General features: G+C 48.6%; 1 protein-coding gene across 1 annotated transcript in view; it reads right to left on the reverse strand.

Moving 5' to 3' along the window:
- HLTF (helicase like transcription factor) overlaps positions 1-27,031 on the reverse strand; it is a 333,607-nt gene that overhangs the window by 146,532 nt on the left and 160,044 nt on the right. The window contains 1 exon segment of the mRNA XM_029615024.1: positions 18,003-18,082. Coding sequence (XP_029470884.1) covers positions 18,003-18,082 — 80 coding nt within the window.

Genomic DNA, 27,031 nt, shown 5'->3' on the forward strand with positions numbered 1-27,031 from the left:
ACTGCAAAAATGGCTCCCTACAAGCCAGAGCCTGTAGCTCCGAGACCAGACGAGCGGACGTAATCGCGACCAGAAACACCATCTTGAATGTAAGATCCTTCAGGGTCGCCCGCTTGAGAGGCTCAAACGGGGCTCCACACAGGGCGGACAGCACGCAATTTAAATTCCATGACGGACAAGAATTCCGGATCGGGGGACGTAAATGTTTGGCCCCACGAAGAAAACGTACCACGTCTGGATGGCAAGCCAATGACAAACCTTGGACCTTACCTCGAAGACAACCAAGCGCGGCTATTTGGACCTTTAGGGTACTCCAGGACAGCCCTTTTGACAGACCCTCTTGAAGGAAAGCGAGGACCGACGGCACAGCCGGTCGTACAGGATCTACCTTGTGAGTACTACACCACTTCTCGAAAACCGTCCAAACCCGCATGTAGGTTAAGGACGTGGACTGCTTCCTAGCTCTCAATAGAGTAGCAATCACTGCTTCGGAGTACCCCTTAGTCCTCAAGCGTGCCCTTTCAAACGCCAAGCCGCGAGACAAAAGTGATCCGCATCCTCCAAACAGACGGGTCCTTGACGAAGGATTGTCGCGTCTCCGTGAAACCGAAGCGGAGCCTCCGCCGCCAGCTGAACGAGGTCCGCAAACCACGGACGCCGTGGCCATTCCGGCGCCACCAAGATCACCTCCCCCGAATGTAACTCGATTTGTCGTAGAACTTTGCCTAACAGAGGCCACGGGGAAAATACATATAGCAACACGTCCGTGGGCCAGGGAAGCACCAGCGCATCGACTCCTTCTGCGCCTCGTTCCCTCCGACGGCTGAAGAACCGCGGTGCCTTTGAGTTTTGAGCGGTGGCCATCAGATCCAGGTGTGGCTGCCCCCACCTGGCACAGATGAGACGATACGCTACCTCCGGTAACTCCCATTCTCCGGGATCCAACCGATGGCGGATGAGGAAGTCCGCCTGGACGTTGTCCACCCCAGCGATGTGAGACACCGCTAGACTGCCGAGGTGTTGCTCCGCCCAGGACATCAACCAACTTGCCTCCTCCGCTACGTGCTGACTCCTTGTTCCACCCTGCCGATTGATGTACGCCACTGTGGTCGCGTTGTCCGACAGAACCCGGACCGCCCGGCCCCGTATCCACGGGAGAAACGCTTGCAACACCAACGCTACCGCCCTGGTCTCCAGACGGTTGATGGACCACTGCAACTGCTGGCTCGACCACTGACCCTGTACCGAGCGGCCTCCACAGACCGCCCCCCAACCAAAAAGACTGGCGTCCGTCGTCACCACCGTCCAAGTGGGCATGAGCAGAGACACCCCGCACGTCAGATGGTCGGGGGAGAGCCACCATTGCAGGCTGGCCCTGGCACGGACCGTGAGAGGCAACGGACGATGAAACTCTTCCGAAACCGGCTTCCAGCGGGAAAGTAACGCTGATTGTAACGGTCGCAGATGAGCGAATGCCATGGGGACCAAGGCGAGGGTCGACGCCATGGAACCCAAAACCATCAGGTAATCGCAGACCAGCGGGCACCACATGGACAAAATGTGTCGTACCTGTCGCTGGAGCTTGACCACTCTCTCCTGGGTCAGAGACACCCTGGCCCTCTCGGTGTCGAACAGGGCTCCCAGGTACTCTAACCTCTGCGTAGGCTGTAGATGACTCTTGGAAAGGTTGACTACCCAGCCGAGAGATCGTAAGAGCTGTAGGACCCTGGCAATCGCCTGCCGACACTCGACCTCTGACTTGGCCCGGATGAGCCAATCGTCCAGGTAAGGGTGCACCAGAAGCCCTTCCCTCCTGAGCTGGGCAGCCACCACCACCATAACCTTGGTGAAGGTGCGTGGAGCCGTGGCGAGACCGAAGGGAAGAGCCCTGAACTGATAATGTCTTCCCAGAATGCAAAACCTCAAGTACCTGTGATATGCCGGCTGAATCCCGATGTGAAGGTACGCCTCCGTAAGGTCCAGAGAAGCAAGGAACTCGCCCGGACGAACCGCGGCCACTACCGAGCGGATCGTCTCCATCTTGAACCGCGGCACGCGCAGGCACCGGTTGACGCCTTTTAGGTCGAGAATGGGCCGGAACGCTCCGTCCTTCTTTGGGACCACGAAATAGATGGAGTACCTTCCCTCGCCCCGCTGACGCGGCGGAACAGGAGTAATGGCGCCCAGTTCTTCCAAACGCCGAAGGGTGGTCCTGACAGCGGCGCGCTTGACGATGGCCTTGCAGGGAGAGACGAAGAACTTGTCCACCGGTTGCCAAACAAAATCTAACGCGTAACCGCCTTTTATCACTCCGAGGACCCACTGGTCTGAAGTTATCTTGGTCCACTCCTCGTAAAACAATGTGAGCCTCGCTCCCACGTTTGGTACGAGGTCTGGAGGCTGCAACGAGGAATGGACCCTTCTCGTTTCATTGGGCCCCGAGCCCTACGAGGGTCCACCGGTTCTGTTGAACTTCTTCCCTCGAAAGGACTGAGACCATGAGGAAGATCTAGCAGAGCCCGATCGGTAGGCCTGGGCCGACCCTGTCGACCTCTGCGGCCTCTGGCGTCGGTTGGTCCGGAACCGGTTTCTCGAGGAAAAGGATGACCGAGGTCTGGGCCTATCCTCTGGTAACTTAAACGCCTTGTTCTCGCTCAGGAACTGCATCAGATCATCTAACTGCTTACCAAACAGAAGTTTCCCCTTAAAGGACAAGGAACCCAGGTGGGCCTTGGACGCCCCATCCGCAGCCCAGTTACGGAGCCAAAGGAGACGACGAGCTGAGACCGCTGACACCACTGCCCTGGCCGAGGTTCTCAGTAAATCGTACATCGCATCTGCGCTGTAAGCAATCACCGCTTCCAAGTTATCCGCCTGAGACGCCTCCCCCGCGGAAAGGCCGGCATTCGCTTGGAGCGTTTGGGCCCAACGGAGCCCCGCTCACAGCGCAAAATTACTACATATAGCCGCTCGCACTCCCAGCGCGGACACTTCGAAGACCTTCTTTAATTGCACCTCCAGCTTCCTGTCCTGGATATCCCTAAGCGCAGTCGCGCCCGTGACTGGGATGGTGGACCTCTTCGTCACTGCAGACACCGCTGCGTCCACCCGCGGGAGACGCAGCAGCTCCAGAACGTCCTCTGGGAGGGGATACAGCTTGTCCATGGCCTTACTCACCTTCAGCCCCAGTTCTGGGGTATCCCATTCCCGGAACAAGATATCGGAGGCCGAGAAGTGAAAAGGAAAAGCTACTGTAGGACCCGCCAGGCCCAATAACACCGGATCCATCTTGGCTCCCTGACGGGACTCCACCGGTGGAGCTTCCACCCCGAGCTCGTCCAGTATAGCCGGGATAAGGGAAGAGAGCTCTTCCCTATGAAACAGGCGGACGACTTTAGGGTCATCTCCCTCAGACGCCTGCGGCCCCTTGCCGGCTCCCGGCTGGGCTGGTCCCTCCTTCTCGGGCCCTTCAGGGCCTTCTGGGGCTCCTGAAGCCGTTTCCTCCTCAGAAGAGGCGGTGGAAGCAGTCTCCGAGTCCTGCAGGTCGCCACGCGACGGCCTCTTCTCCCGAGGGGTACCCCGGGCGTCCCGGGGCCGAGCGGTCCTCTTCCGGGGCTGGGAGCGCCCCTCCCTGCCCCCTGAAGACTTTCCAGACTTTTGCTTAGCCTTTTTGTATTTCGCCAACTTCTGAAGCAACAGCGTAAAATCTTCTGAAAAAGACCCCTCCGATCCCGAGGAGTCCTCCGCAGCACTCCGGCTCCCTGAGCCACAGGGCCTCGGGGCCTCTCCCTCCGAATTCCGAGCCTGCGGTGACAGCGAGGGAGGCTGGGCGCCATCTTGGATCGCCCTCCTCGTGGCCTCCCTCACGGAAGTTAAAATGGCTTCCGTTCCCGCGCTAAGCGGGAACGGATCAAAAGACGCAGCCTCCAACGTTCCAACGCGCGGCGGCGAGCGGGCACCCCGTGATCAACCCCCCCCCCCCCCGGGCGACCTCCGACGACCCCTCGCCCCCCGAGACACAATTGGAACAGACCCCGTCCTGGGAAACCCGCACGCGGAGCCGCAGGCGCGGCAGGCCGTCCCCCTCGGCATCCGCAGCAGGCGCAACGACAAGTGAAGGAGAAAGAACCCCTACCAGGTTTCCCCTTCCATCGGCGAAGCGCCCCGACTGAACGACGAAGAGAGAGAGAGCCGGCGCCGCGAAAAAAACAAAGCCGCGAAACTGCAGGTTTTTTTTTTGTTTTTTTTTACTTAGCCGCTGGCCGAGGTCCTGCAGTCTTCTGCTCCAGCGGGGGTGAGTGAACCGGGCTCCCCGGTGTCACCCCCGACGCTGCTGCCCATACTGGCCGGGTCCTCGACCCTCAGCAGCGGCCTCGACCTGGAGGGGATGGTCCTCTCAGGACCTTCCAACCCTCCTGGGAGGCTCCCCTGACGGGAGACTTCTCTTCCTTCTTCTTCAGCTTTTCTTTTAATTTTTTTTTTTTTTTTTTTTTTAACCAACTGCACTAATAACCTTATTATTATTATTATTTTTTTTTTTTAAATATCCCTGACTATTCGAAACAACAAATCCCCAGAGATCCCAGAGACTGTGGGTGGACCTGCCCCATCTGCTGGAGACAGAGAAAGACTGAGGGGCTGTGGGTGGCACCTTACTATATGTAGGGAGCCCGTCGAGTTTTGCTCTGTCTCCATCTGCTGGTGTGGAGTCACAACCCAGGTGTCTGGACTGATCCGGGTACGTACAGGGAAATGACAAATATATGCTTAAGATATACCAAGTTTCAAAGCAAATTTACACACGCAAGTTCCCAACAAAATTACCCACGCATTTGCGGGCCGTCGGTCACAGGCCATTTATAAGGTAGATAAACTGGCAATAAGTGTGCAAAGTCAGGCAGCTCCAGACAAAGTTGTATATCTGGTGACATGCTCCAAACAAGAGAATGCAAAAGACCAGGATGTCATCTCCCATGATGTTAAACCCTTCATTAGGCTCCATCTGGAGCTCTGGGATTCAGATCTGAATACCCCTCCTCAGAAAGGATAGTCAAATGTTTGGAAGAGAACATAAAGATCCACAGTTAAACAGATACAGTAACATGTTTACATATGCTGAAAGGGTTCTCCAAACTGAATTCACTTTCCTTACATAACAGATAACTACAGGATTTAATAAAGATAAGCGGATCCAACAAAGATCTTAGAGGGGGCTAGAGGAAAACAGTTCTCTCTCCTTTCAGGAGAAGGGACACAGTACTTTAAAAGTAGTGAGGTTAGAGAACATTTTGCCAATGAAAAAATTACAGCTTTATCATTAAGGGAACAATTTTCAATAGCCCGGATTAATTGCAAAGTATATGGACTATTTTAGCCTGCATACATTGCACTAAGGTCACACTGGGAAACAACCTCCACTGAAAATGAGCAGGTGCAAAGTTTACACTAACAGCCACCACTATATGCCCACTGGATTCAAAAGCTGCTGAAAGATGTTATTCAGGGTTATGACAATCCTTACATTTCAAATATAGAACATACACATGCCCCTTTACTTCCCTCGTTGATAATATTGTGGTGTTTTTCAGGTTTAGCTATAAAAAAAAGATACAAATAGAATTGTGTTATTTCAGAATGATATGGAGACCTAGTCTTGTGGTTAGAGCAGTGAGTTGAGGACAAGACGAGCAAGAGTTCAAATCCTGCTTCTCCTGCTAAGGGTCCTTATGACCTTGGGCAAGTCACTTCACCTACCATTGCCTCAGGTACAAACCTAGGGCCTCATTCACTAAGCCACATTAGGCTGTTTTTTGCACGGTAAATACCCTAACACAAGGAAAACACGAGATATGAGCCCTGGCACCCTGCGTATTTAAAAAAAAAAAAATCCATACTAATGAGCTCATTAATATCTTAAACTATCTTAAACTATGCAAATCAAATATCATGGCTTACTGAAAATTTCACAAGCTGTGTTATTTGAACTAAAGTTAGCTACAATTCCATGGTTATTGCTAACTTCCCAGGAGCCACAGAACATTAACACATATCCCGAGGTTCCCAAGACCCTGTCTTAAAGGGGCCATTCATCCATGAGTAGGCCCTCACCCAAAACTATTTGAAACCCCCCAGGGGTCTGCATAGATCATTTTTCCCCCCTCCCTACTGCTGGCTGTCCCTGGAAGAGGAAAATTGGGTCTTACCTGCTAATTTTCATTCCTGTAGTACCACAGATCATTCCAGACTCCTGAGTTATTCATCCCTGCCAGCAGATGGAGACAGAGAAAGTTTTACTGACACTGCCTCATAAACCCCAGTGTCTCCTGCAGTTCCTCAGTATAGATCTGTACCCAAGCATAAAGCAGAACCCCCCCCCCATATAAAAACACATAATCCAAACATATTGCAAAACCATGAAAAGTGTTTCAAACAGAACTGAATTCATAATCAAATCCAGAGCTGAAGAGGCTCTCTACCTCTTAGAAATCAGGCGAGTTCTGGACTGATCCGTGGTACTACAGGAATGAAAATTAGCAGGTAAGAACCAATTTTCCTTTCGCTGTACGTATCCGGATCAGTCCAGTCTCCTGGGATGTACCAAAGCCCTCTACTTAGGGTGGGACCTGGAGAGTCCCGCTCGCAGAATACTCTCGCCAAATGAAAGAGAACCGGAATCTCCCACATCCAAAAGGTAGTGTCACGCAAAAGTATGCAACGACTTACAATTTGCTGCTCTGCAAATCTCCTGAGGAGACACCAACTGCGCCTCCGCCCAGGAGGTAGCCAGCGATCGCGTAGAATGAGCACACAAACTATGCGAAATCTCCTTGCTGGCTGTAATGTACGTGGAAGCAATTGCTTCCTTCAACCAGCATGCAATAGTAGCTTTAGAAGCATTAAAACCTCATTTCGCGCCACTCCACAAAACAAAGAGGTGGTCGACCGTCTGAAATCATTTGTCACCTCTAAATAGCACAATAGAGCTCGACGAACATCTAACTACTTGAGCTCCTTTGCATGTGGAATGGTTGGATTGTCTGGTTCACATGAAAAGTGGAAACCATTTTCGGCAAAAACGAAGGCACTGTCCTCAAAGAAACCCCCAAATCAGATATCTGAAGGAAGGGATCCCAAAAGGACAATGGGGTAGATTTTCAAAAAGCGCGCCTTCGCGTACTTTTGTTTGCGCATCAGGCGCAAACAAAAGTACGCTGGATTTTAGTAGATACGCGCGTAGCCGCGCGTATCTGCTAAAATCCTGGATCGGCGCGCGCAAGGCTACCGATTTTGTGTAGCCGGCGCGCGCAGAGCCGCACAGCCTACCTCCGCGGCCTCGGAGGGAATTCGCTATCACCCTCCCCTCACCTTCCTCTACCTAACCCACCCCCCCGGCCCTGTCTAAACCCCCCCCTACCTTTGTTGGGGGATTTACGCCTCCCGGAGGGAGAAGTAAATCCCCGTGCGCCAGCGGGCCGCTGGCGCGCCTAGACGCAACCCAGGGGCGGTTCCGGAGGGCGCGGCCACGCCCCCGGACCGCCCCTGGCCAAAACCACGCCCCCGGGCCCGAACCCAAAACGCCGCATCCTGCCCAGAAAACGCCGCACCGATCGGCCCCGCCCCCGACACGCCCCCCTCGGAAAACCCCGGGACTTACGCTAGTCCCGGGGCTCTGCGCGCGCCGGCAGGCCTATGTAAAATAGGCGCACCGGCACGCGAGCAGGGCTCTTAAAATCCGCCCCAATGTTTGTAACTCAGAAATCCACCTAGCAGAGCATATCGCTACTAGAAAAACTACTTTGAGAGTCAAATCCTTCAGTGTCACTCTCCGGAGAGGCTCAAAAAGCACCACACACAAACCTCGGAGGACCAGATTAAGGTTCCAGGATGGACAAACTCTCCTGACCGGAGGATGCAAATTCCTTGTTCCTGTGGAACTGGATAACATCCGGATGAGCCGAAATAGTGGAGTCCCTGATCTTGCCATGGAGACAGCCTAAGGCCACCACTTGAACCCTAAGGGAGCTAGGAGGCAAACCTTTGGCGAAACTGTCTTGCAGAAAGGACAAAACATCAGGAATGGAGGACTGGAGGGTGCGGATTCTATGAGCAGCACACCAAGTCTCGAACATCTTCCATACCCAAACGTAAGCCAGATTAGTGGACTTCCTCCTGGCCTGCAATAAGGTGGTGACAACAGATTCCGGATAACCTCTACACTTTAACCTCCGCCTCTCAAAAGCCAAGCCGCTAGACAAAAGTGATTGGCCTGATCTGAAAATATTGGACCCTGATGAAGTAGGCCAGTCAGATGAAACAAAATCGGGCCATCCACTGCCAGGCTGATGAGATCTGCGAACCACGGACGCTGCGGCCACTCCGGGGTAACCAATATCACTTCTCCGCGATGTTTCTCTATGCGACGCAACACCTTGCCCACTAACGGCCAAGGAAGGAACACAAAGTAGAACCTCCTGAGGCTAAGGCAGAACCAAAGTGTCAACGCCCTTGGCCCCGTGCCGTCGTCATCGACTGAAGAAGCGAAACGCTTTGGCATTTTGAACAGTCACCATTAAATCCACGTGAGGGACCTCCAACATCGCCTGATGAGCCACATCGCCGCTTCCGACAATTCCCACTCGCCTGGATTTAATAGAGTCTGACTTAGGAAATCCGCTTCAACATTTTCGACTCTGGCTATGTGAGACGCAGCTATCTGCTCGAGGTGGGATTCCGCCCAATGCATTAAGACCCACGACTCTCGGGTTACTGCCTGGCTCTTGGTGCCACCCTCCTGATTGATATATGCCACTGTTGTCGCGTTGTCGGAAAGAATCCTCACCGAACGTCCTTTTGCTACCAGCAAGAACTCCCTTCAAGGCTAGATGGACCACTCTGGTCTCCAAACGATTGATAGACCACGCAGATTCAATTCTCACAGAGCAGAGACCCTGGAGTGAACGATGCTGACAAATGGCTCCCCCAGCCAGATAGACTGGCGTCTATAGTAACTATCACCCAGTCCAGAACCTCGAGATCCACCCCGCAAAGGAGATTGTGAGTGTGAAGCCACCGAGCTAGACTGTCTCTGGCCACACCCTCAAGGCAATGGCAAGTGAAATTCCTCTGAGATTGGTTTCCACTGTGCCAAAAGCATCCTCTGCAATGGCCTCGTATGGAAAAACACTCACGGAACCAAATTCCAAGGTTGAAGTCATGGAGCCTAGAGCCTGTAAATAATCCCACACTTTGGGGACACGCAACTGCAAGAACCGGCTAATACGAATATGCAGATTGAGCACCCGTTCCTCTGAGACATACACCCTGCCAGCCCGGGTGTCGAACTAAGCTCCCAAGTAGTCCAAGGACTAGGTCGGGGTCAAATGACTCTGTCACATTCACTACCCAGCAGAGAGACTGAAGAACCTCGAGTACTCTTGCTGACTGACTGAAGATAGAGAACCTCTGATTTTGCCCTGATAAGCCAGTCATCCAAATATGGCTGTACCAGAACACCTTCCTTCCGAAGTGCCGCCGCTACCACCACCATCACCTTGGTGAAAGTGCATGGCGCTGTGGCCAGACCAAAAGGGAGGGCGCAAAACTGAAAATGCTGCCCCAGTACGCTGAAGCGAAGAAAACGTGAGTCCGGATGAATCAGAATATGCAGATAGGCCTCCGTGAGATCCAGAGAAGCCAAAAACTCCCCCTTGCAAACCGCCGCTATCACAAAATGCAAGATCTCCATTCGGGAGCGGGTAACCTTGAGTGTGTCATTCATCCTCTTCAAATCAAGAATGGGACAGAACATGCCCTCTTTCTTCGGGGCCACAAAATAGATGGAATAGCACCCTTGCGAACCTCTGATGAGGGGACTGGTATTACTGCCCCAAGCTCTGGAGACATGTTAAGGTCTGCCGGACCGCCACCTGCTTTTTCGCAGACCCGCAGGGAGAAATCAGAAAAAGAATGCGAATGGGCCGAGCAAATTCTAACACATAGAACCCACTAGTCCTGTGTAATCTTGGTCCACTTGGCATAAAATTGCATCAAGCGACCTCCTATAATAGCAACGACAGAGTGGACCGGCCTCACCTCATTGCGAGGACTTGCCACCGGCAGCCAAGCCTCCTACAGCTCCTCGAAAAGGCCTGCGGGTTCCTCAAAAGGACTGCCCCCAAGACTGTCCGCGTGAAAACTGTCTGAGACCCAGGTGCAGGCCTTACTGGTCTTGATGTCCTGTCCGATCGAAACCGGGATCTGGCTTGAAAAAAATCTTTTGACTTTAGGTCTATCCTTGTCTAAATGGAGCAGCTTATTATCTCCGAGAGATTGGTGAAGACCTCGAGCAACTGAGTCAAACAAAAGGCGACCCTTGAAAGGCAAGGAATCTAACTTCACCTTTGAGAAGGTGTCTGCTGACCAGTTACGCAGCCAGAATAGTCTTCTGGCCGCAACATCGTAAAGGACATCCACTCCAAAAGCAACCACCTTGGGAAGGTGCTTCTGCAGCTGCTGCACCCAGCAGAGGCACTTACATTGCATAAAGCTGGAACAAATTGCCGCACACAATCCTAAAGCCGAGACCTCAAAAATCCGCTTGTGGTGCTCCTCTAACTTGCGATCTTGCATATCCTTCACAGCCGCGGAACCCATCATCAGAATAATGGTCCTCTTAGTAACCGCAGATCCTGCCGCATCAACCTTAGGGAGCGCAAAAGATTCTAAATGCTTCTCCAGAAGGGAATAAAAGCTTTCCCATGGTCCGAGCGACCTTCAGACCAGCATTGGGTTTCCCCCATTCCACGGCCACCAACTTGCAAACCAATTTATGGAATGGGAAGGAAACCAGGGGACCCCTCTCCACATCCAGGACAGGGTCTTCCCCATCTAAATCAGTGTCATCCGGGGGCATCTTAACCCTTAACACTTGAAAGGCTAGCAGGAGTAAGACCTCTAATTCCTCCCTTTTAAACAAACAGTCCTCCTTCGGTCCTCTGCCCCTGGAGCAAGGCACCCCGAGTCATCCCCAAAACCTGTATCACTGGTCGTTGGATCGCCCGGATGCACCAGCGAGTTCTGTTCAGGCGCCTCCCTTGATAATCTGGGATCAGACCCGAATCAGCAGAGCCATCTCTGGGATGAAACAGGGATGACGAGAGCCTAACTACCAAGGCCAGACCAGAACCAGCCCCTGGCAATGAAGCCACACTCTGCCTGATCAGACCTGACCACCGGGACTGCCCTAGAGGGCTTCTGACTAGCCAAAAATGCATCATGCAGCAGGAGGATGAATTCTGGGGAGAACACTCTACCTGGCCCAGTCCCCTCAGGGGAAGTAGAAGGAACATGCAATATGGCAGCTTCCTCCTCCCCCCCCCGCTTGATAATTTCAATTTAGCTTATAATATTCTTTACTGATTTTTGCTATGCTTGCTAAGATCACTATTTTAGATTATAATAATAATAAGATATGTAAAAAAAATTTGTACAAGGGTGCACATCAGTAGACTTTTTGGTTCCATGGACAAGAAAGGAAAATTAGGACTTACCTGATAATTTTCATTCCTGTAGTACCAAGGATCAGTCCAGACTGCTGGGTTATGCCTCCCGTCCAGCAGATGGAGTCAGAGAGAAACTGAAAAGGCACCACTGATATACCCTGGTGCGCCCCCTGCGATCCTTCAGTATAATCCATAACAAAGCAGTATGAAAATTAGAAAACTATGGCAAACTCTGTGACTAGATCAAGATAAAGATGAAAAGTATGAACATGTGGAAAACGAGGAAACCATGCAGTCAACCATACAAAAAAGAACAAGTGCCCGTAAAAACGGAACCCGAAAAAAAAAAGAACAACAGTTGCGGGACTTTATACTCTTCACTGATATGGGCGGGCGTCTGGACTGATCCTTGGTACTACAGGAATGAAAATTATCAGGTAAGTCCTAATTTTCCTTTCCCTGTACGTACCAGGATCAGTCCAGACTGCTGGGAAGTACCCAAGCTGCCCTAAACGGGGTGGGACCCTGACAGTCCCGCACGAAGCACACCACTGCCAAAGGAGTCCACCGGAGCGCGCACGTCCAAACGGTAATGTCTCGCAAATGTGTGCAACGTCTTCCAAGTAGCCGCTCGGCAAATTTCCTGTGAGGAGATAAAACCACTCTCTGCCCAAGACGCCGCCTGGGAGCGCAGAGAATGAGCCTTAAGACCCTCCGGAATGGCGCGACCTTGGGAAATGTAAGTAGAAACAATCGCCTCTTTCAACCAGCGTGCTATCGTAGCTTTCGAAGCTTTATTCCCTTTCTTTGGACCACCCCACAAGACAAACAGATGATCAGACAACCGAAAAGGGTTGGTAACGTCCAGGTACCGCAAGAGCGTCCTTCGAACATCCAACTTGCGAAGTTCCGGTTGCTGCGACGCCTCCGCTCCGTCAACCGCAAAAGCCGGTAGGTCCACCGTCTGGTTGACGTGAAAAGCGGAAACTACCTTAGGCAAAAACGAGGGAACGGTACGTAGAGAAACCCCCGAATTAGAAATACGGAGAAAAGGTTCCCTACAAGACAACGCCTGAAGTTCCGAGATTCGGCGAGCCGAACAAATAGCGACGAGAAAAACAGTTTTGAGAGTGAGATCCTTGAGAGTAGCCCTTCGTAGGGGTTCAAACGGAGAAGTACAAAGACCCCGGAGAACCAAATTTAAACTCCAAGAAGGACAGATAGGTCGTACCGGGGGTCGCAAATGCTTAACTCCTTTTAAAAATCGTGCAATGTCCGGATGCATGGCAATGGAAATTCCGTCACGTTTACCGCGGTAACAGCCTAAGGCTGCCACCTGCACACGCAGAGAATTATAAGATAAACCCTTCTTTAGACCCTCTTGCAAAAAAGTCAGAATATGAGACACCGTAGCCTTCCGCGACGGCACCTCCAGACCCTGACACCAGGAGTCAAAAACTCTCCATACCCTGACATAAGCAACCGAGGTAGAGGGTTTACGAGCCTGCAGAAGAGTAGTAATGACCGACTCCGGATATCCTTTCTTTCTCAATTGCCGCCTCTCATAAGCCAAGCCGCTAGACAAAAGCGATCGGCCTGGTCGAAAAATACTGGACCCTGCCGAAGGAGCCGAGGCAGATGCCCGAGACGCAAGGGGCCGTCCACCGCTAGATTGATGAGGTCGGCGAACCACAGCCTCCTTGGCCACTCCGGGGCTACGAGAACGACGGGTCCCGCGTGGGATTCTATTCGCCGCAATATTTTCCCCCACCAACGGCCACGGTGGAAACACATACAGAAGAACGTGCGTGGGCCAGGGAAGAACTAGCGCGTCCACGCCCTCCGACCCGTGTTTCCCTTCTGCGACTGAAGAAGCGAGCTGCCTTGGCATTCAAACGAGTTGCCATGAGGTCCAACCGTGGAGTTCCCCACCGGCGGCAGATGAGTCTGAGTGCCTCGGGAGATAGTTCCCACTCTCCCGGATCTAGGCGTTGCCTGCTGAGATAGTCTGCTTGAACGTTGTCGACTCCTGCGATGTGAGACGCCGCAATCCGAGACAGGTGCTGCTCTGCCCACACCATCAATTGGCTGGCTTCGGTTGCTACTGGTAGACTCCGTGTACCGCCTTGCCGATTTATATACGCTACCGTGGTTGCGTTGTCGGACAAAACCCGAACTGCTCCGTCCCGAATCAAAGGCAGAAAATGTTGTAGCGCTAGGCGAACCGCCCTTGTTTCCAAACGATTGATAGACCACTTGGTTTGAGAAGGCATCCAACGTCCCTGAGCGGACTGAGACTGACAGACTGCTCCCCAGCCCGTCAGACTGGCATCGGTCGTGACAATAATCCATTGGGGTGGCTCCAAATCGGTACCTTGGAGCAAGTGGACCGGATCCAACCACCACTGCAGACTGGTCCGCGCTGGGGGTAAGAGTGGCAAAGGTATCTGAAACTCTTCCGATTTGGGGTCCCAACGAGACAGAAGGGCCCTCTGTAGCGGCCGCATATGCGCAAAAGACCACGGAACCAAATCCAGAGTGGACACCATATATCCAAGGACCTGTAAGTAATCCCATACCACTGGCAAGGAAAGGGCGAGGAGACGGCGAACGTGCGCCATCAGCCGCTCCATCCTTGCCCGTGGCAGGAAAACCTTCCCCACTTCGGTATCGAACGAGGCGCCCAGAAATTCCAAATTCTGGGAGGGGATCAGATGGCTCTTAGGGTAATTGACTACCCACCCCAAGGAGTGGAGGCACTATCGCTCCCAGCTCCTGTAACCGCTCCAGGGTCTGAGCAATTCGTTGTTGCTTTACTAGAGAACCGCTGGGAGAGATTAGAAACAAATCGCGCAGGGGTTTTGCAAAATCTAAGGCGTATCCGTGAGAGATAATGTCGAGGACCCATTGGTCCGTGGTAATTGTGGCCCATTCCTCCCGAAAGTAAGAGAGTCGTCCTCCGACCTCCGGGACGGAGGAATGGACCGGCGTCCCTTCATTGAGCCGCTTTAGAGGTGGCGAAGGTATGAGACGCCCCTGCGCGGGCCGGCCTTCTACCACGAAAGGAAGGAGTCCATGACTGGGAGCGCGTAGATGGCTGCCTTGTAGCAAAGGAGGAGCCCCTCCCCGATCGAAAACGTCGCTGCCCGCGAAATCGTCCGCGAAAAGTACCCGAAGGGCGAATAAATCTAGGCCTGTCCTCTGGTAACTTGAACACCTTATTCTCCCCCAAAGACCGGATAAGGTCTTCTAACTCGGTGCCAAAACAGTTTTCCCCGAAAGGGAAAGGAACAGAGTTGGGCCTTGGAGGAAGAATCTGCTGCCCAGTGACGCAGCCAGAGTAACCTCCGAGCCGACACTGCCGAAGACATAGACCGGGCCGAAGTGCGGAGGAGGTCATAGAAGGCATCTGCGGCGTAAGCCACCGCAGATTCTATGCGGTTTGCCTGCTCTGCTTCATCCGGAGGCAGATCCTGAGATCTGCCTCCGGATGTTGTACCCAGCGAAGGGTAGCCCTTTGTACCATGCAACTGCAAACTGCCGCCCGTACTCCCAAGGCTGACACCTCAAAGATGCGTTTAAGCAACGTCTCCAACTTCCGATCTTGAAGATCCCTAAGGGCCGTACCCCCTGTTACGGGAATGGTGGTATGTTTTGCCATGGCAGTGACCGCCGAATCCACCCTTGGCACCCTAAGGAGCTCCAAGGATTCAGTAGGGAGAGGGTAAAGCTTATCCATAGCCCGGCTGACTCTAAGAGTTGCCTCCGGATTATCCCATTCCCGGGACACAAGCTGAAACAGTTTATTGTGAAAAGGAAAAGCATGCGCGGGAGTGCGGAGCCCATCCAATTCAAAATCCCCTGGCTGGGCATTTGAGTCTATCTGGGGTATTGGAATCTTTAGTTCCCTAAGGACATGAGTAATCAACGGATCCAATTCCTCCTTATGAAATAACCGGAGAATCTGAGGATCATCCCCCTCAACCGGGTCAACAGGGTCCGTACCCCCCACGTCCGTATCAGGATCCAGAGGGGACGGAGCCTGTGAAAGGGGAACCGGAGCTGCAGGCTGTGGTTTTGGAGGGGGAGCCGGAGAAGCCTGCTGCGGGGGTTTAGGAGGAGCCGGAGCTGGATCTCCCAATCCAAAGAGACCTGTAGAAACTCTTCCCTGTTTAGCTGGGCCAGGATTACCCTGATCCCATTCCGTTTCGGCTTCCATATACGCCTTATGGAGCAAAAGAACAAATTGTGAGGTAAAAGGATGAGGTCTTTTCAAGGAACCTCCTTTTGCTCCCCCAGGTGGCAAATCTGGCCCGCGGGGGCTAAGGTCCGGCGGGGACAGAGGGGGGAGGTCCTCCCCTTCTTCGGAGGAAATCGCGTCACCCTCGAGCTCATTTAAAATGGCCGCTGAATTTTCCAAAATGGCCGCCGCCCCCGGAATCGGCAGCGAGGACTGCCGAGATCTGCCCGACGCTGCCCGTGCACCAGTCCGAGGGGAAGGGGAGCCCCCGGCCGCGGCTGGCCCCCGCGAGGAGCCCTCCCCCCCGGGAAGACACCGGGAGCAAAGGCCCTCGCGGGAGAGCCGGCGGCCGTGATCCCCACACGCCGCACAAACAGTTTCTCGGGGCATTTTTTTTTTTTAAGAAAATCCAAAAACGGCGCAAAACACGGCGCGAACAAGGGCTGGGTGACAAGCCACCCCTTCCGGAGACCACAGTGAGTACAGCAGGCTGGGACCAAATTACCTCGTTTTTTTTGGGTTTTTTTTTTGTTGAGAGCGCTGCCACCGGCAGCTAAGTAAATTACCTCACAAACAATTTATTATTGGAGCCGGTAGGGGGTGTAGTGCACCCGGCTAAACTTTTTCTCCGAGGAATTAAACTTCTCAGGAGTTGGAAAGGGAGAGTGACCGGCCCACAGATTAATTCTCCCCTCCTCTCACTGGGTAGGGCTGAAAGAAACCCCGGGAAAAGGCTGTAGGGCAGTGCCCTGCCTTGCCTGCTACGGCTCCTATTAGCAATACCAAATTAGCAGTACCTCATTAGGTACAAAATATTACCTTGATCCAGTCACAGGATTTCTCCTATATACTAATCAAACCTGATAGGGAAACCCCTTCACAATTCAATTTACAGGAGATCAGGACCGCAAGGTTATGCTCTCTCATCTGCTGGAGTCAGAGATATACTGAAGGATCGCAGGGGGCGCACCAGGGTATATCAGTGGTGCCTTTTCAGTTTCTCTCTGACTCCATCTGCTGGACGGGAGGCATAACCCAGCAGTCTGGACTGATCCTGGTACGTACAGGGAAAAGATAATTATAATTGGTAGAAAATAGATATAATGATGTGTGATCCTATCATCAGTAGCAAAATGTGCTATGCTTGTAGGCAATTGCAATTAGGACCTAGATCATGCTGAACTGTTAACTGATCATGATCTAAGATGTGTTGCTGAAGTAAAATGCAAAATTGAAATTAAGATTGGTCAATCTGACATATTTTGGTGAACTAGGACTTTGTAGAAAAAAAACAGTATATAAGCCTGGCTGTATGTACATGCTTTTGGGAATACCCACTGAGAACTTGTCTGAAGTGTGGTTTTCTCCCGTGTGATATTTTTCCTATGTAATTATTACATGTCAATTAAACTTGATAGATTTTTACTACAACAGATTCATTTTTGTCTGTTTTAAAATTGTGGAAAAGAATTACCATGGCCTTTAGAAAATTAGAGAGAAATCTTAAAATCTCCACAAGTCAAGATCCCTAGTGGTCCAGTGGAACCTCCAAGACCTCCCACCTTTACATAAAAAGACTTCTTGGTAATCTAATGTGGCCCCAAGTGCCCCTAGGCTCTAGGCAGCGGATATTTTCCAAATGGAATCACAAGAGCCTTTGTCAGTTTCTTGTTGTGTGGAAGAGATGGGGCAGGGTCTGGCTTCCAGGGCCTCTGGGGACCTGAGTATTTTGTGTGGAGGGGTTAGGAGCTTGCATTCCTTCCTATAAAGTAATTTTTAAAAAAATCAGGCAACAGCCACTTCCAAGGGCAGCCAGGGGTAGGGGAGGTGTTGGCACAGGGTTTTATACAGATCCCTAGGGGTTTCAACTAGTTTCAGATTGGGGCCTACTCAGGGCTGAGCAGCCTCTTTAAGCAATGGTAGCCCTATGCTTCAGGGACTACCATCACATGCTGTTTGGAGGGGCTTCTGCTGCCATACTTTTCCCTGTGGGAAAATTTCACCGGCTGCGGTATTTTCCCCCTGGGGAAAAATACCATTAGTAGCTTCTTGACTAATTTTCACAAAGCTGCAGATTCGTTTATAGTGGCTTTGTGATTACCTAGGGGAAAAATATCACAGCTTATTGAATGACTCCCCTAGATTTTAAGCCCTTTGGATCAAGGAAAAATCTACTGTTCCCAACTAATTCACCTTAAGCTTGGGTTTGGAAAGTAATTCAATACAAATCCCTTTTGTGATTTAGGTGAATATTAACTTGCCTTTCATTTTTCGAGGAAGGCACTCTTCAACCTCTTCAGAATCACTGATGAATGTGTACTTTACTTTTGTTGCTTTCTTCCTAAAAATGATAGAAGGTACAGTAGTAAACTTAAGCTACAATGAACAGTCTTGAAAGCAAACTGTCCATGTTTACATTCATATCCACTGATATAGATTATGAAGACATGTACTTAAAGACATTTATTACCCACCCTTCCTACGATCAAACATATTTAGACATAAAGGGGTAACATGACAGTACATATATCATCCAGGAATAACATCAGTCTACACAACTGTGTTAGATCCTGAGGGAGGGGAGAAATATTAAACATCTGAAGAGAAATTGAGAAGTATGCCTGAACACAGAAGACCAAAATGGAGAAGGAAATCCCCAGAACCCTCTGCGTGTCTTTGGCCTGCCTGAGCTGAATGGACTCTGAGTGACTTACAGAATGTCCCTGGATATCTGTGGAGGCAAGCTGGCACCAGACAGGTGATGTCTATTCATAGAGTCACCACAGGGGAGCTTCAGGCACTATTCTCAGGAGTTTGTAATCCACACAGTTACAGACATGTTGATTGTCTTGACCAGTAAGAGTTTAACCAGAACAAAGAAAGTCATGGGAAATGGGCTACACATCCTGGGAAGCCAATCAGGATAGTTAGCGATGATTTAATCATGCAGTTGACATCACAACTTATGTAAATGATCCTTTGGGCAGTCATGCAAGTCTCTAGAACCTTCTACCCTGTATTTGAATGTTATCTATAAAACAAGGATCACTTTCTGTATACGAGGAGATGCTGGTCAGATTGTAAGACGAAGGGCACCCAGTACCCAGCATCTCCCTAGAACACTTATATTGACTAATAAAAAATACATTATACTTTTACTGAGTCTAAGTGTTCTTGTGTCCCTGGCCATAAGCACAGATGAAGCTTTAACAAAATTCATACAAAGCTGTGCAGGTCCTAAGGGAGGAGGAAGGGTGATAGAAGAACTAAAACGTCTGAAGAGAAGTTCATACATTTGAGAAAGCTGAATTCTGTCCTTGTTCTGGCCCTAAGTAGCCTCCCCTAAGGGGCTACATGTTGGGAATAGATCATTTAAGCTTGAGAAAGCTTTTTTGAAAAGGATGGTTTTGAGGGCTTTTTTAAAGGTGGTTCTGTTTTGGAGGCATCTTAGTTCTTTGGGTAGAGTGTTCCAGTGAAGAGGTCCTGCTGAGAAGGCAGCGCGTTCTCTGGTTTCCTTGAGGTGAGTGAGCTTAGGAGATAGGACATCTAAAAGCATGAGATTAGATGATCTAAGGTGCAGGAGGGGGTATGGATTTTTATTATAGAGGAACTCCAGGAGGAGTGTATAATTATGGCAAGCTTGTATTGTACCCGGAAGGAGATAGGGAGACAATGTAAGGATTTGAGAACAAGAGATGTGATTGCACATGGGGGTGTTCGTAAGGAGCCTTGCTGCCGAATTTTGAATGATCTCTAGAGGGCAGGTCGCAAATAAAGGCAGACCTGTCAGTAGTGAGTTGCAGTAGTCTATTCCAGAGAATATAGGGGATTGGAGGACGGTCATAAAGTCCACAGGTTCAAGAAGGGTTTAAGGTGATGGAGTAAACATAGTTTGTAGGAGGAGTTAGTAATAGTTCTTATATGTTGGTGCATCAAGAGTGATGAGTCAATTGTGATTCCCAGGTATCTTGCACTTTGTGAAATGCGATTGATTGGGAGTCAAAGGAGAAAAGGTTGGGTGTGTTATCCACTGGGTGATGTGATAGGATAAAGATTTCAGTTTTGGAAATGTTGAGAGCTAGTTTATTGCTATGTAGCCATCTTTGGATGGTCGTGAGGCAATGGGTGAGGAAGGATTCAGTGAGGGTCCAAGGTTTCCTTTAGGGGAAAAAAAGAATTGAATGTCATCAGCTTAGATCTTATAGTGGACTCCAAGGTTGGTAAGGGTATGATATAACGAAGTAAGGTAAAGGTTGAATAAGGCAGCAGATAGAGCAGAGCCTTGAGGTACTCCAGAGCCCAGGGGCGTCAGGGTAGAGTGAAGGAGTCAATAGTGACTTGTTGAGTTCTGTTCAGGTAAGATGAGAACCAGGCCAACACTGAGCCAGAAATTCTGATGAAGCGGAGTCTTGAGAGTAGAATGGCATAGTTGATGGTGTCAAAAGCGGCAGAGATGTCAAGGAGACAAAGGAGGAACGCTAAGGGTTGATCGAAACCCCCGTCTGTGTCAAAGCTGAAGAGCAGCAGCAATTCAGTATTGTAGTGCTTTCTGAACGTGAATTGGTATTGGTTGAGGATATTGTTTGAGTCAATGTAGTTGTAGAGTTGGTGAAGCACTGCTGTTCCTAAGCCTTTGGCCATGAAGGATAGGGCGGAGATCGGGAGGTAATTGGACATGATAGCAGGGTTAGCTGAGTGTTTTTTGATAGTGGGTCGGACTGAAGCTTGTTTGAGTAAGTTCGGGACAGTACCAAGTAGAAGAGAGGAGTTGATGAACTTGGTGATAAATGAGGCAATATCAAGTTTGATCAGTTTAAAAAGGGTAGTATGACATGGGTTGAGAGGATTAGTTGAGGGTTTGAGGTTACTGATGATCTTGATGGTGTCAGATTTTGTAATGTTTTCGAAACGTTTCCAGGTTAAGACATCACCTTTGAAGCACAGTTCCGGTGTGTGTATCTCCTCAAAGCATCTAGTGGTTCATTAGCCTCTTCGGGATGAGAGTTATTAAAGGTTTTGTTTACACTCTCATAGAGGCCTATTAACTAAATTGTGTTAAAAATGTGCAGTAACATGTTTATTTTCAAATAACCCAAGAACACTATTCAACATAGTTAAAAATCTGACCAATGATAAAGCAGAAATGCCCCAAGCACCGCAAGAAAACAAATGCAACGAACTAGCACACTATTTCTCAGACAAAATCACAAAAGCAACTATTTTATCAAAAATTGATTACTGCAATGCTCTGTTACTGGGTCTACCTAAAGCCACCATTCAACCTTTGCAAATGCTGCAAAATGCAGCTGCCCGCATTATCACTGACACAAGCCGCCATGATCACATCACTCCAGCTCTTCAGTCTTTGCACTGGCTACCCGTGGCTTACAGGATAATTTATAAATCTATGTCGCTGATACACAAAGCCATTCAAAACAGAGAAATGCTCTGGTTCACAGATCAACTGCAATTCAAAATGTCTTCCCGCCCAACGAGATTCCAGAATTTAGCCAAACTAAATATCCCAGCACCCAATCTGACTAAACTCTCTAGTACAAAAGAACAATCTTTCATCATTGCTGGATCAACTATATGGAACACCATGCCCTCTGAATTACGCCAGGAACTCTGTCACAAAAAATTTAAACAAAACCTTAAAACCTGGCTATTTAAAAAAGCCTACTATCAATGATCTGTATCCTCAACTACTCTTCCTATCCGCCACAATCTCTCATATATTGCTTATATTCTTTTAATACATAGTTATATACTGTATTGTATTTGTTCAGTTACCATGTTAAATTGTAAAGCGCAATGCTGAATTACTGTTTGAATGTAAACCGAGGTGATGTTATTTACGTACCCCGGTATAGAAAAAATCTATAAATAAATAAATAAACCTTAGGACTAAGATTCCGATCCTAAATAAACAAGAAATCAAAATGCAAAAAAGAGATGTATCACAATTCTCCACATTTGACGAGGTATCACAAACCTAAGTAGAATCCTTGTTAAAAAAATTAAACCCGGCGCCACATATAATTGACACCATTCCCACCACAGACATAAAAAAAAACTAGCTGATATAACCTCCTACACATTAGCCAAAATAATTAATCTATCACTCAATGAAGGAGTAATGCCAGACTCACTGAAGAATGCAATAATCAAACCAATTCTGAAAAAAAGGAATAGTGACCCAAACGTCTTAAGTAACTATAGACCTGTTTCAAACCTGCCTATGCTCGCAAAATTAATAGAAAAAGCAGTACAAAAGCAATTAGCAGAACATTTAGACAACAATAACATACTCTACCCATCACAACATGGTTTCAGGAAACACTATAGCACCGAGACATTACTAATCTCACTAACAGATACCGTACTACGCAGATTTGACAGTGGTAAACACTACATCTTGATACTACTAGATCTGTCCGCAGCATTTGACACAGTAAACCATAACATACTATTAAAAAGACTGGAAGAAATTGGATTACAAAAGAAAAGAATTGACTGGTTCACATACTATCTTACAAATAGATCTTACCAGGTAAAAATAAAAAATACAATATCAGACAAGATTGACCTAAAAACAGGAGTCCCCCAGGGCTCAGCACTCTCAGCAACTCTATTTAACATCTACATGCTTCCCCCTCTGCCACCTACTGGCAGGGCTAGGTATCATACACTACATATACGCTGACGACATTCAACTAATTCTACCAGTTGAAGAATCAATTGAGAAAACACTGAACTTTGCAATGATGTATCTAGACATAATAAAACAACTATTAAATCAAATGGAACTAGTAATTAACATAGATAAAATGGAATTTTTACACCTTGAACGAAAAAATATTGTAAGAATTCAAAATCCCATCAAACTTAAAAACGATAAATTAGTGGAGTTAAATGGACACTGAAATCAGCCTTAAACCACATATATCAATAAAAGTAAGAGAAGGCTATGCCAAATTAATGGTCCTTAGAAGACTAAAACCCTTATTAACTCAAGAACACTTTCGTACAATATTACAAGCATATTTGCTAGCACAGACTACTGTAACACACTTTTCCTAGGATTACCATATACCACAATTAAGCCACTACAAATACTACAAAACTCAGCTGCCAGAATACTTACTGGAAAAGGCAGAAGAGATCATATCACCCAAACACTTGCGGATTTACACTGGCTCCCAATAGAACAAAGAGTACAATTCAAAACACTTTGAACAATTCATAAATTAATTAATGACGAAAAAGCCGACTGGCTAAACACTGCTTTACGATTACATGTCCCACAAAGAAATCTCAGGTCGGCCAATAAAGCACTACTAACCATCCCTCAGTCAAAACAGTAAAAGCTGACCCAAGTTAGAGAGAGAGCTCTATCTTTGGCAGGACCATTAACATAGAAACATAGAAACATAGAAATGACGGCAGAAGACAACCAAACGGCCCATCCAGTCTGCCCAGCAAGCTACGCACTTTATCCATTTTTTCCCCCCCTTCTTTCTCTCCCACCTGTTACTATTGGCTTCCAGTACCCTCCAGCCCTAATTCCCCTCCACCCCACCACCAATTTAGAGAGCAGCGCCGTATCTGCATCCAAGTGATCGTCCAGCTCAATTAGGGGTAGCAAACTCTGTAACAAGCAGGCCATACCCTTACCCCATACTCTTACCCACCCCTGTTTTTATTTTTTTGTCTGTTTTTTTTTGTTTTTGTTTTTTGGAGATAGCAGCCCTCCATCCTTCCGCTCCGTGAAGGTGGAACACCAACTACTGGCCACTGGCATCCCGCTCTGTGAATGCCTCTGTGGCTACTGCCGCTCCATGCAGTGTTTGAATGCCTCTGTGGCTACTGCCGCTCCGTGCAGTGTTTTGCTGCCTCCTCTTTATTCACGCCCTCTAGACTTAATGGATCCACAGTGTTTATCCCACGCCCCTTTGAAGTCGTTCACAGTTTTAGACTTCACCACTGCTTCCGGTAGGGCATTCCAGGCATCCACCACCCTTTCCGTGAAGAAATACTTCCTGACATTGGTTCTTAGTCTTCCTCCCTGGAGCCTCAGCTCGTGACCTCTGGTTCTGCTGATTTTTTTCCGACGGAAAAGGTTTGTCGTTGCCTTTGGATCATTAAAGTTTTTCAAGTATCTGAAAGTCTGAATCATATCACCCCTGCTCCTCCTTTCCTCCAGGGAGTACATATTTAGATTGTTCAATCTCTCCTCGTATGTCATCCGATGAAGACCCTCCATCTTCCTGGTCGCCCTTCTCTGTACCGCTTCCATCTTGTCCTTGTCTCTTTGTAGATATGGTCTCCAAAACTGAACACAGTACTCCAGGTGAAGCCTCACCAAGGACCTGTACAAGGGGATAATCACTTCCCTTTTCTTACTCGATATTCCTCTCTCTATGCAGCCCAGCATTCTTCTGGCTTTTGCTATCGCCTTGTCGCATTGTTTCGCAGACTTCATATCATTAGACACTATCACCCCAAGGTCTATCTCCTGCTACGTGCACATCAGCCCTTTACATTATTATGGAACACACTACCACTTGAATTGAGATTAATGAAAGAATTAAAACTCTTCAAAAAAGGACTAAAAAACTTGGCTTTTCAAAAAAGCATTTCACAATGAGAGCGATGACTAACAACAAATACATACAACTGAAAGTCACCATAAAAAAAAGGAGAATCGACAATTTTATTACTTTTTACCCATAATTAAATATTAAGTTAAAACAGTATACACATATATGATTATCACAATCATATAAATAGTAACCCCAACCCATCTCTCATTTAGAGTATATTACTGAACTATGTAACCATAAAATATTGGCACACTATGGATAACTTAGAACCTAACCAAACCTATTTCGTGCCGAAATGTAAACCGTTGTGATGGTGTATTACTAAACGACGGTATAGAAAAATTTTAAAATAAATAAATAAAATGTTAGTGTGGCTTTTTCAGGAGTAACATTGTAATATCATGCATAAATTATATCAATTTTCAAAGCAGGCTGATGTATGTAAGTACGCTTAAAAAATTATCCAACCCAGTCTATCCACACACATTCACACCAGCTAGTAAGTGCATTTAATTCCAAACCCCTCCCAGCTCTGCACCCATGCATGCCTCCACTCAATTCAGGTAAACTTATATGCACACAGGTTGTACGTGCATAGGTTTGCCTGTATACCATGCAGGCAGCTGTAAAAGCCTATATTTACCTGTAAAAAGGCTTTTGAAAAACTACCTTCTTGAGGTCCATATTCAAAGGAGTTTTCCTAAATAATTTTTGAATTAGCCAGACAAATCCTGAGGTTTAAATATCTGGTCCCTTTAACTGGATACATTTTATCTGGCTAAATCATTAACCGGATAGCGCAATTGCTTACCTGTAACAGGTGTTCTCCTAGGACAGCAGGATGTTAGTCCTCACATGTGTGGTGACATCATCAGATGGAGCCTGGCACAGAAAACTAGAAACTTTGACTGGCAGACTAAGAATGCCCAGCCTGCAATAACCGCTCATGGTTTCCCTTGACTCGTAACAAAGCAAAAATAAGAGCGAGAAAAATAACACAATAAACCAAAGTTGAACCCAACATCGTGGGGAGGTGGGCGGGATTCCTGAGGACTGATATCCTGCTGTCCTAGGAGAACACCTGTTACAGATAAGTAACTGTGCTTTCTCCTAGGATAAGCAGGATGGTAGTCCTCACATGTGGGTGATTACAGAGCTCCAGACTACCTCCTGTGATCAGAGGGACCCAGGGTAGCCGAACAAGGTGCCAACGGGCACAACACAACTGCGGTGCTGTAGGAAACAGGGGCAGTCTGGCCCCACAGAGAGCACGATGAGAACAGTTGGGTTCAGGACTGGAATACATTGCGGAGGACAGACTGGCCAAAAGTGCTGTCCTGGCGACTATCCCTGTTGAAACAATAGTGAGCCGCAAGTGTGTGGAGAGAACTCCAGGTCGCAGTCCTGCAGATTTCGGCAAAAGGGACCGCACGCAGATCCGCCACTGACGCCGCCATAGCCCACACAGAGTGAGCCTTCAACCTGCTGGAGATCTGTCGGCTTGTAGAAGGCGGCAATGCGGAGGCCGAAAGGAGAAGGAACAAAGATTACCTTACAAGCTGCATACCGGGGGTGAGTTGAGACACCCCGACGGCGAATGACATCAGCAGCTGGTTTTCCCCACGCTCGGGACAGCTATCGGAGGCGGGACCCGGAAGTGGTATATAAATTCATTGCCTGAGTTTCTCTATCCGGGGCCGAAAGGAGAAGGAACAAAGATTACCTGACAAGCTGCATACCGGGGGTGAGTTGAGACGCCACGACGGTGATTGACATCAGCAGCTGGTTTTCCCCACGCCCGGACAGCTATTGGAGGCGGGACCTGGAAGTGGTATATAAATTCATTGCCTTGTGGCGCGTAGCAGAGCCGGCGCGTCGCTAAAGCCGGGCACGCGGTAAAGTGGGCTTTGCCGGACCTGTGCTGTTTATATTTTCAAGAATTAATTATGAGGTTGCGATTATTCATCTGAATAGAGTCCCAGGTATGAGACTTTCCTTAAATATTTTCCTCTCCTAAAAGTCTCCTCAAAGTAAAATCCTCACCATCATATCATTATCTCTCGGACACAATCTACTTGACTTTTTTTTTTTTTTCTTGTTTTGATTATCCTGATAAGATGCCGCACACCAAAAGGAAGGCTAAATTTAGGCCTCCAGCTGGTGTGATTGCAGTGGAAACAGGTCAAAGGACTGTGTCTGAGTGGCTGGACTCCCCAATTCATTCCCCTATAGGACAGATCGCTGCAGGAGGGGTAGTCAAGCGGAATTCCCCTCCTCTGATCGAGGAGACATCTTTAAGTCCAGGGGCACCGGTAACACCACCACCACCTGGTAGTGAAGGGGGAATCATCCCCGAGAAACCAGAAATTGAGCTGGAAGGGATTTTGAGATCTCCAGATTTGTTAATTGATGAGAATCAAAAAGAATTAGACACAAATACATCTAAGAAAGAAGAACAAGGATTATTACAGCTGAGTACAATGGAGAACGTAGAAGTTTCTTTTAGAGGAGCTAGTACCCCGAAGTTAAGTAACCCTGATAATAGGAAACAAGGTGATGTTGATATAATTAAAACAGATAATATACCAAAAAAACCTTCCAATATAACGTTGAAGAATGTGTGGAATTATCTGCTTAAATTAGATTTATCAATCAATAAATTGACAAATGAGTTAATGAAATCT

The sequence above is a fragment of the Rhinatrema bivittatum genome, chromosome 9 (genome assembly GCF_901001135.1).
Source record: "Rhinatrema bivittatum chromosome 9, aRhiBiv1.1, whole genome shotgun sequence".
Lineage (NCBI taxonomy): Eukaryota > Metazoa > Chordata > Amphibia > Gymnophiona > Rhinatrematidae > Rhinatrema > Rhinatrema bivittatum.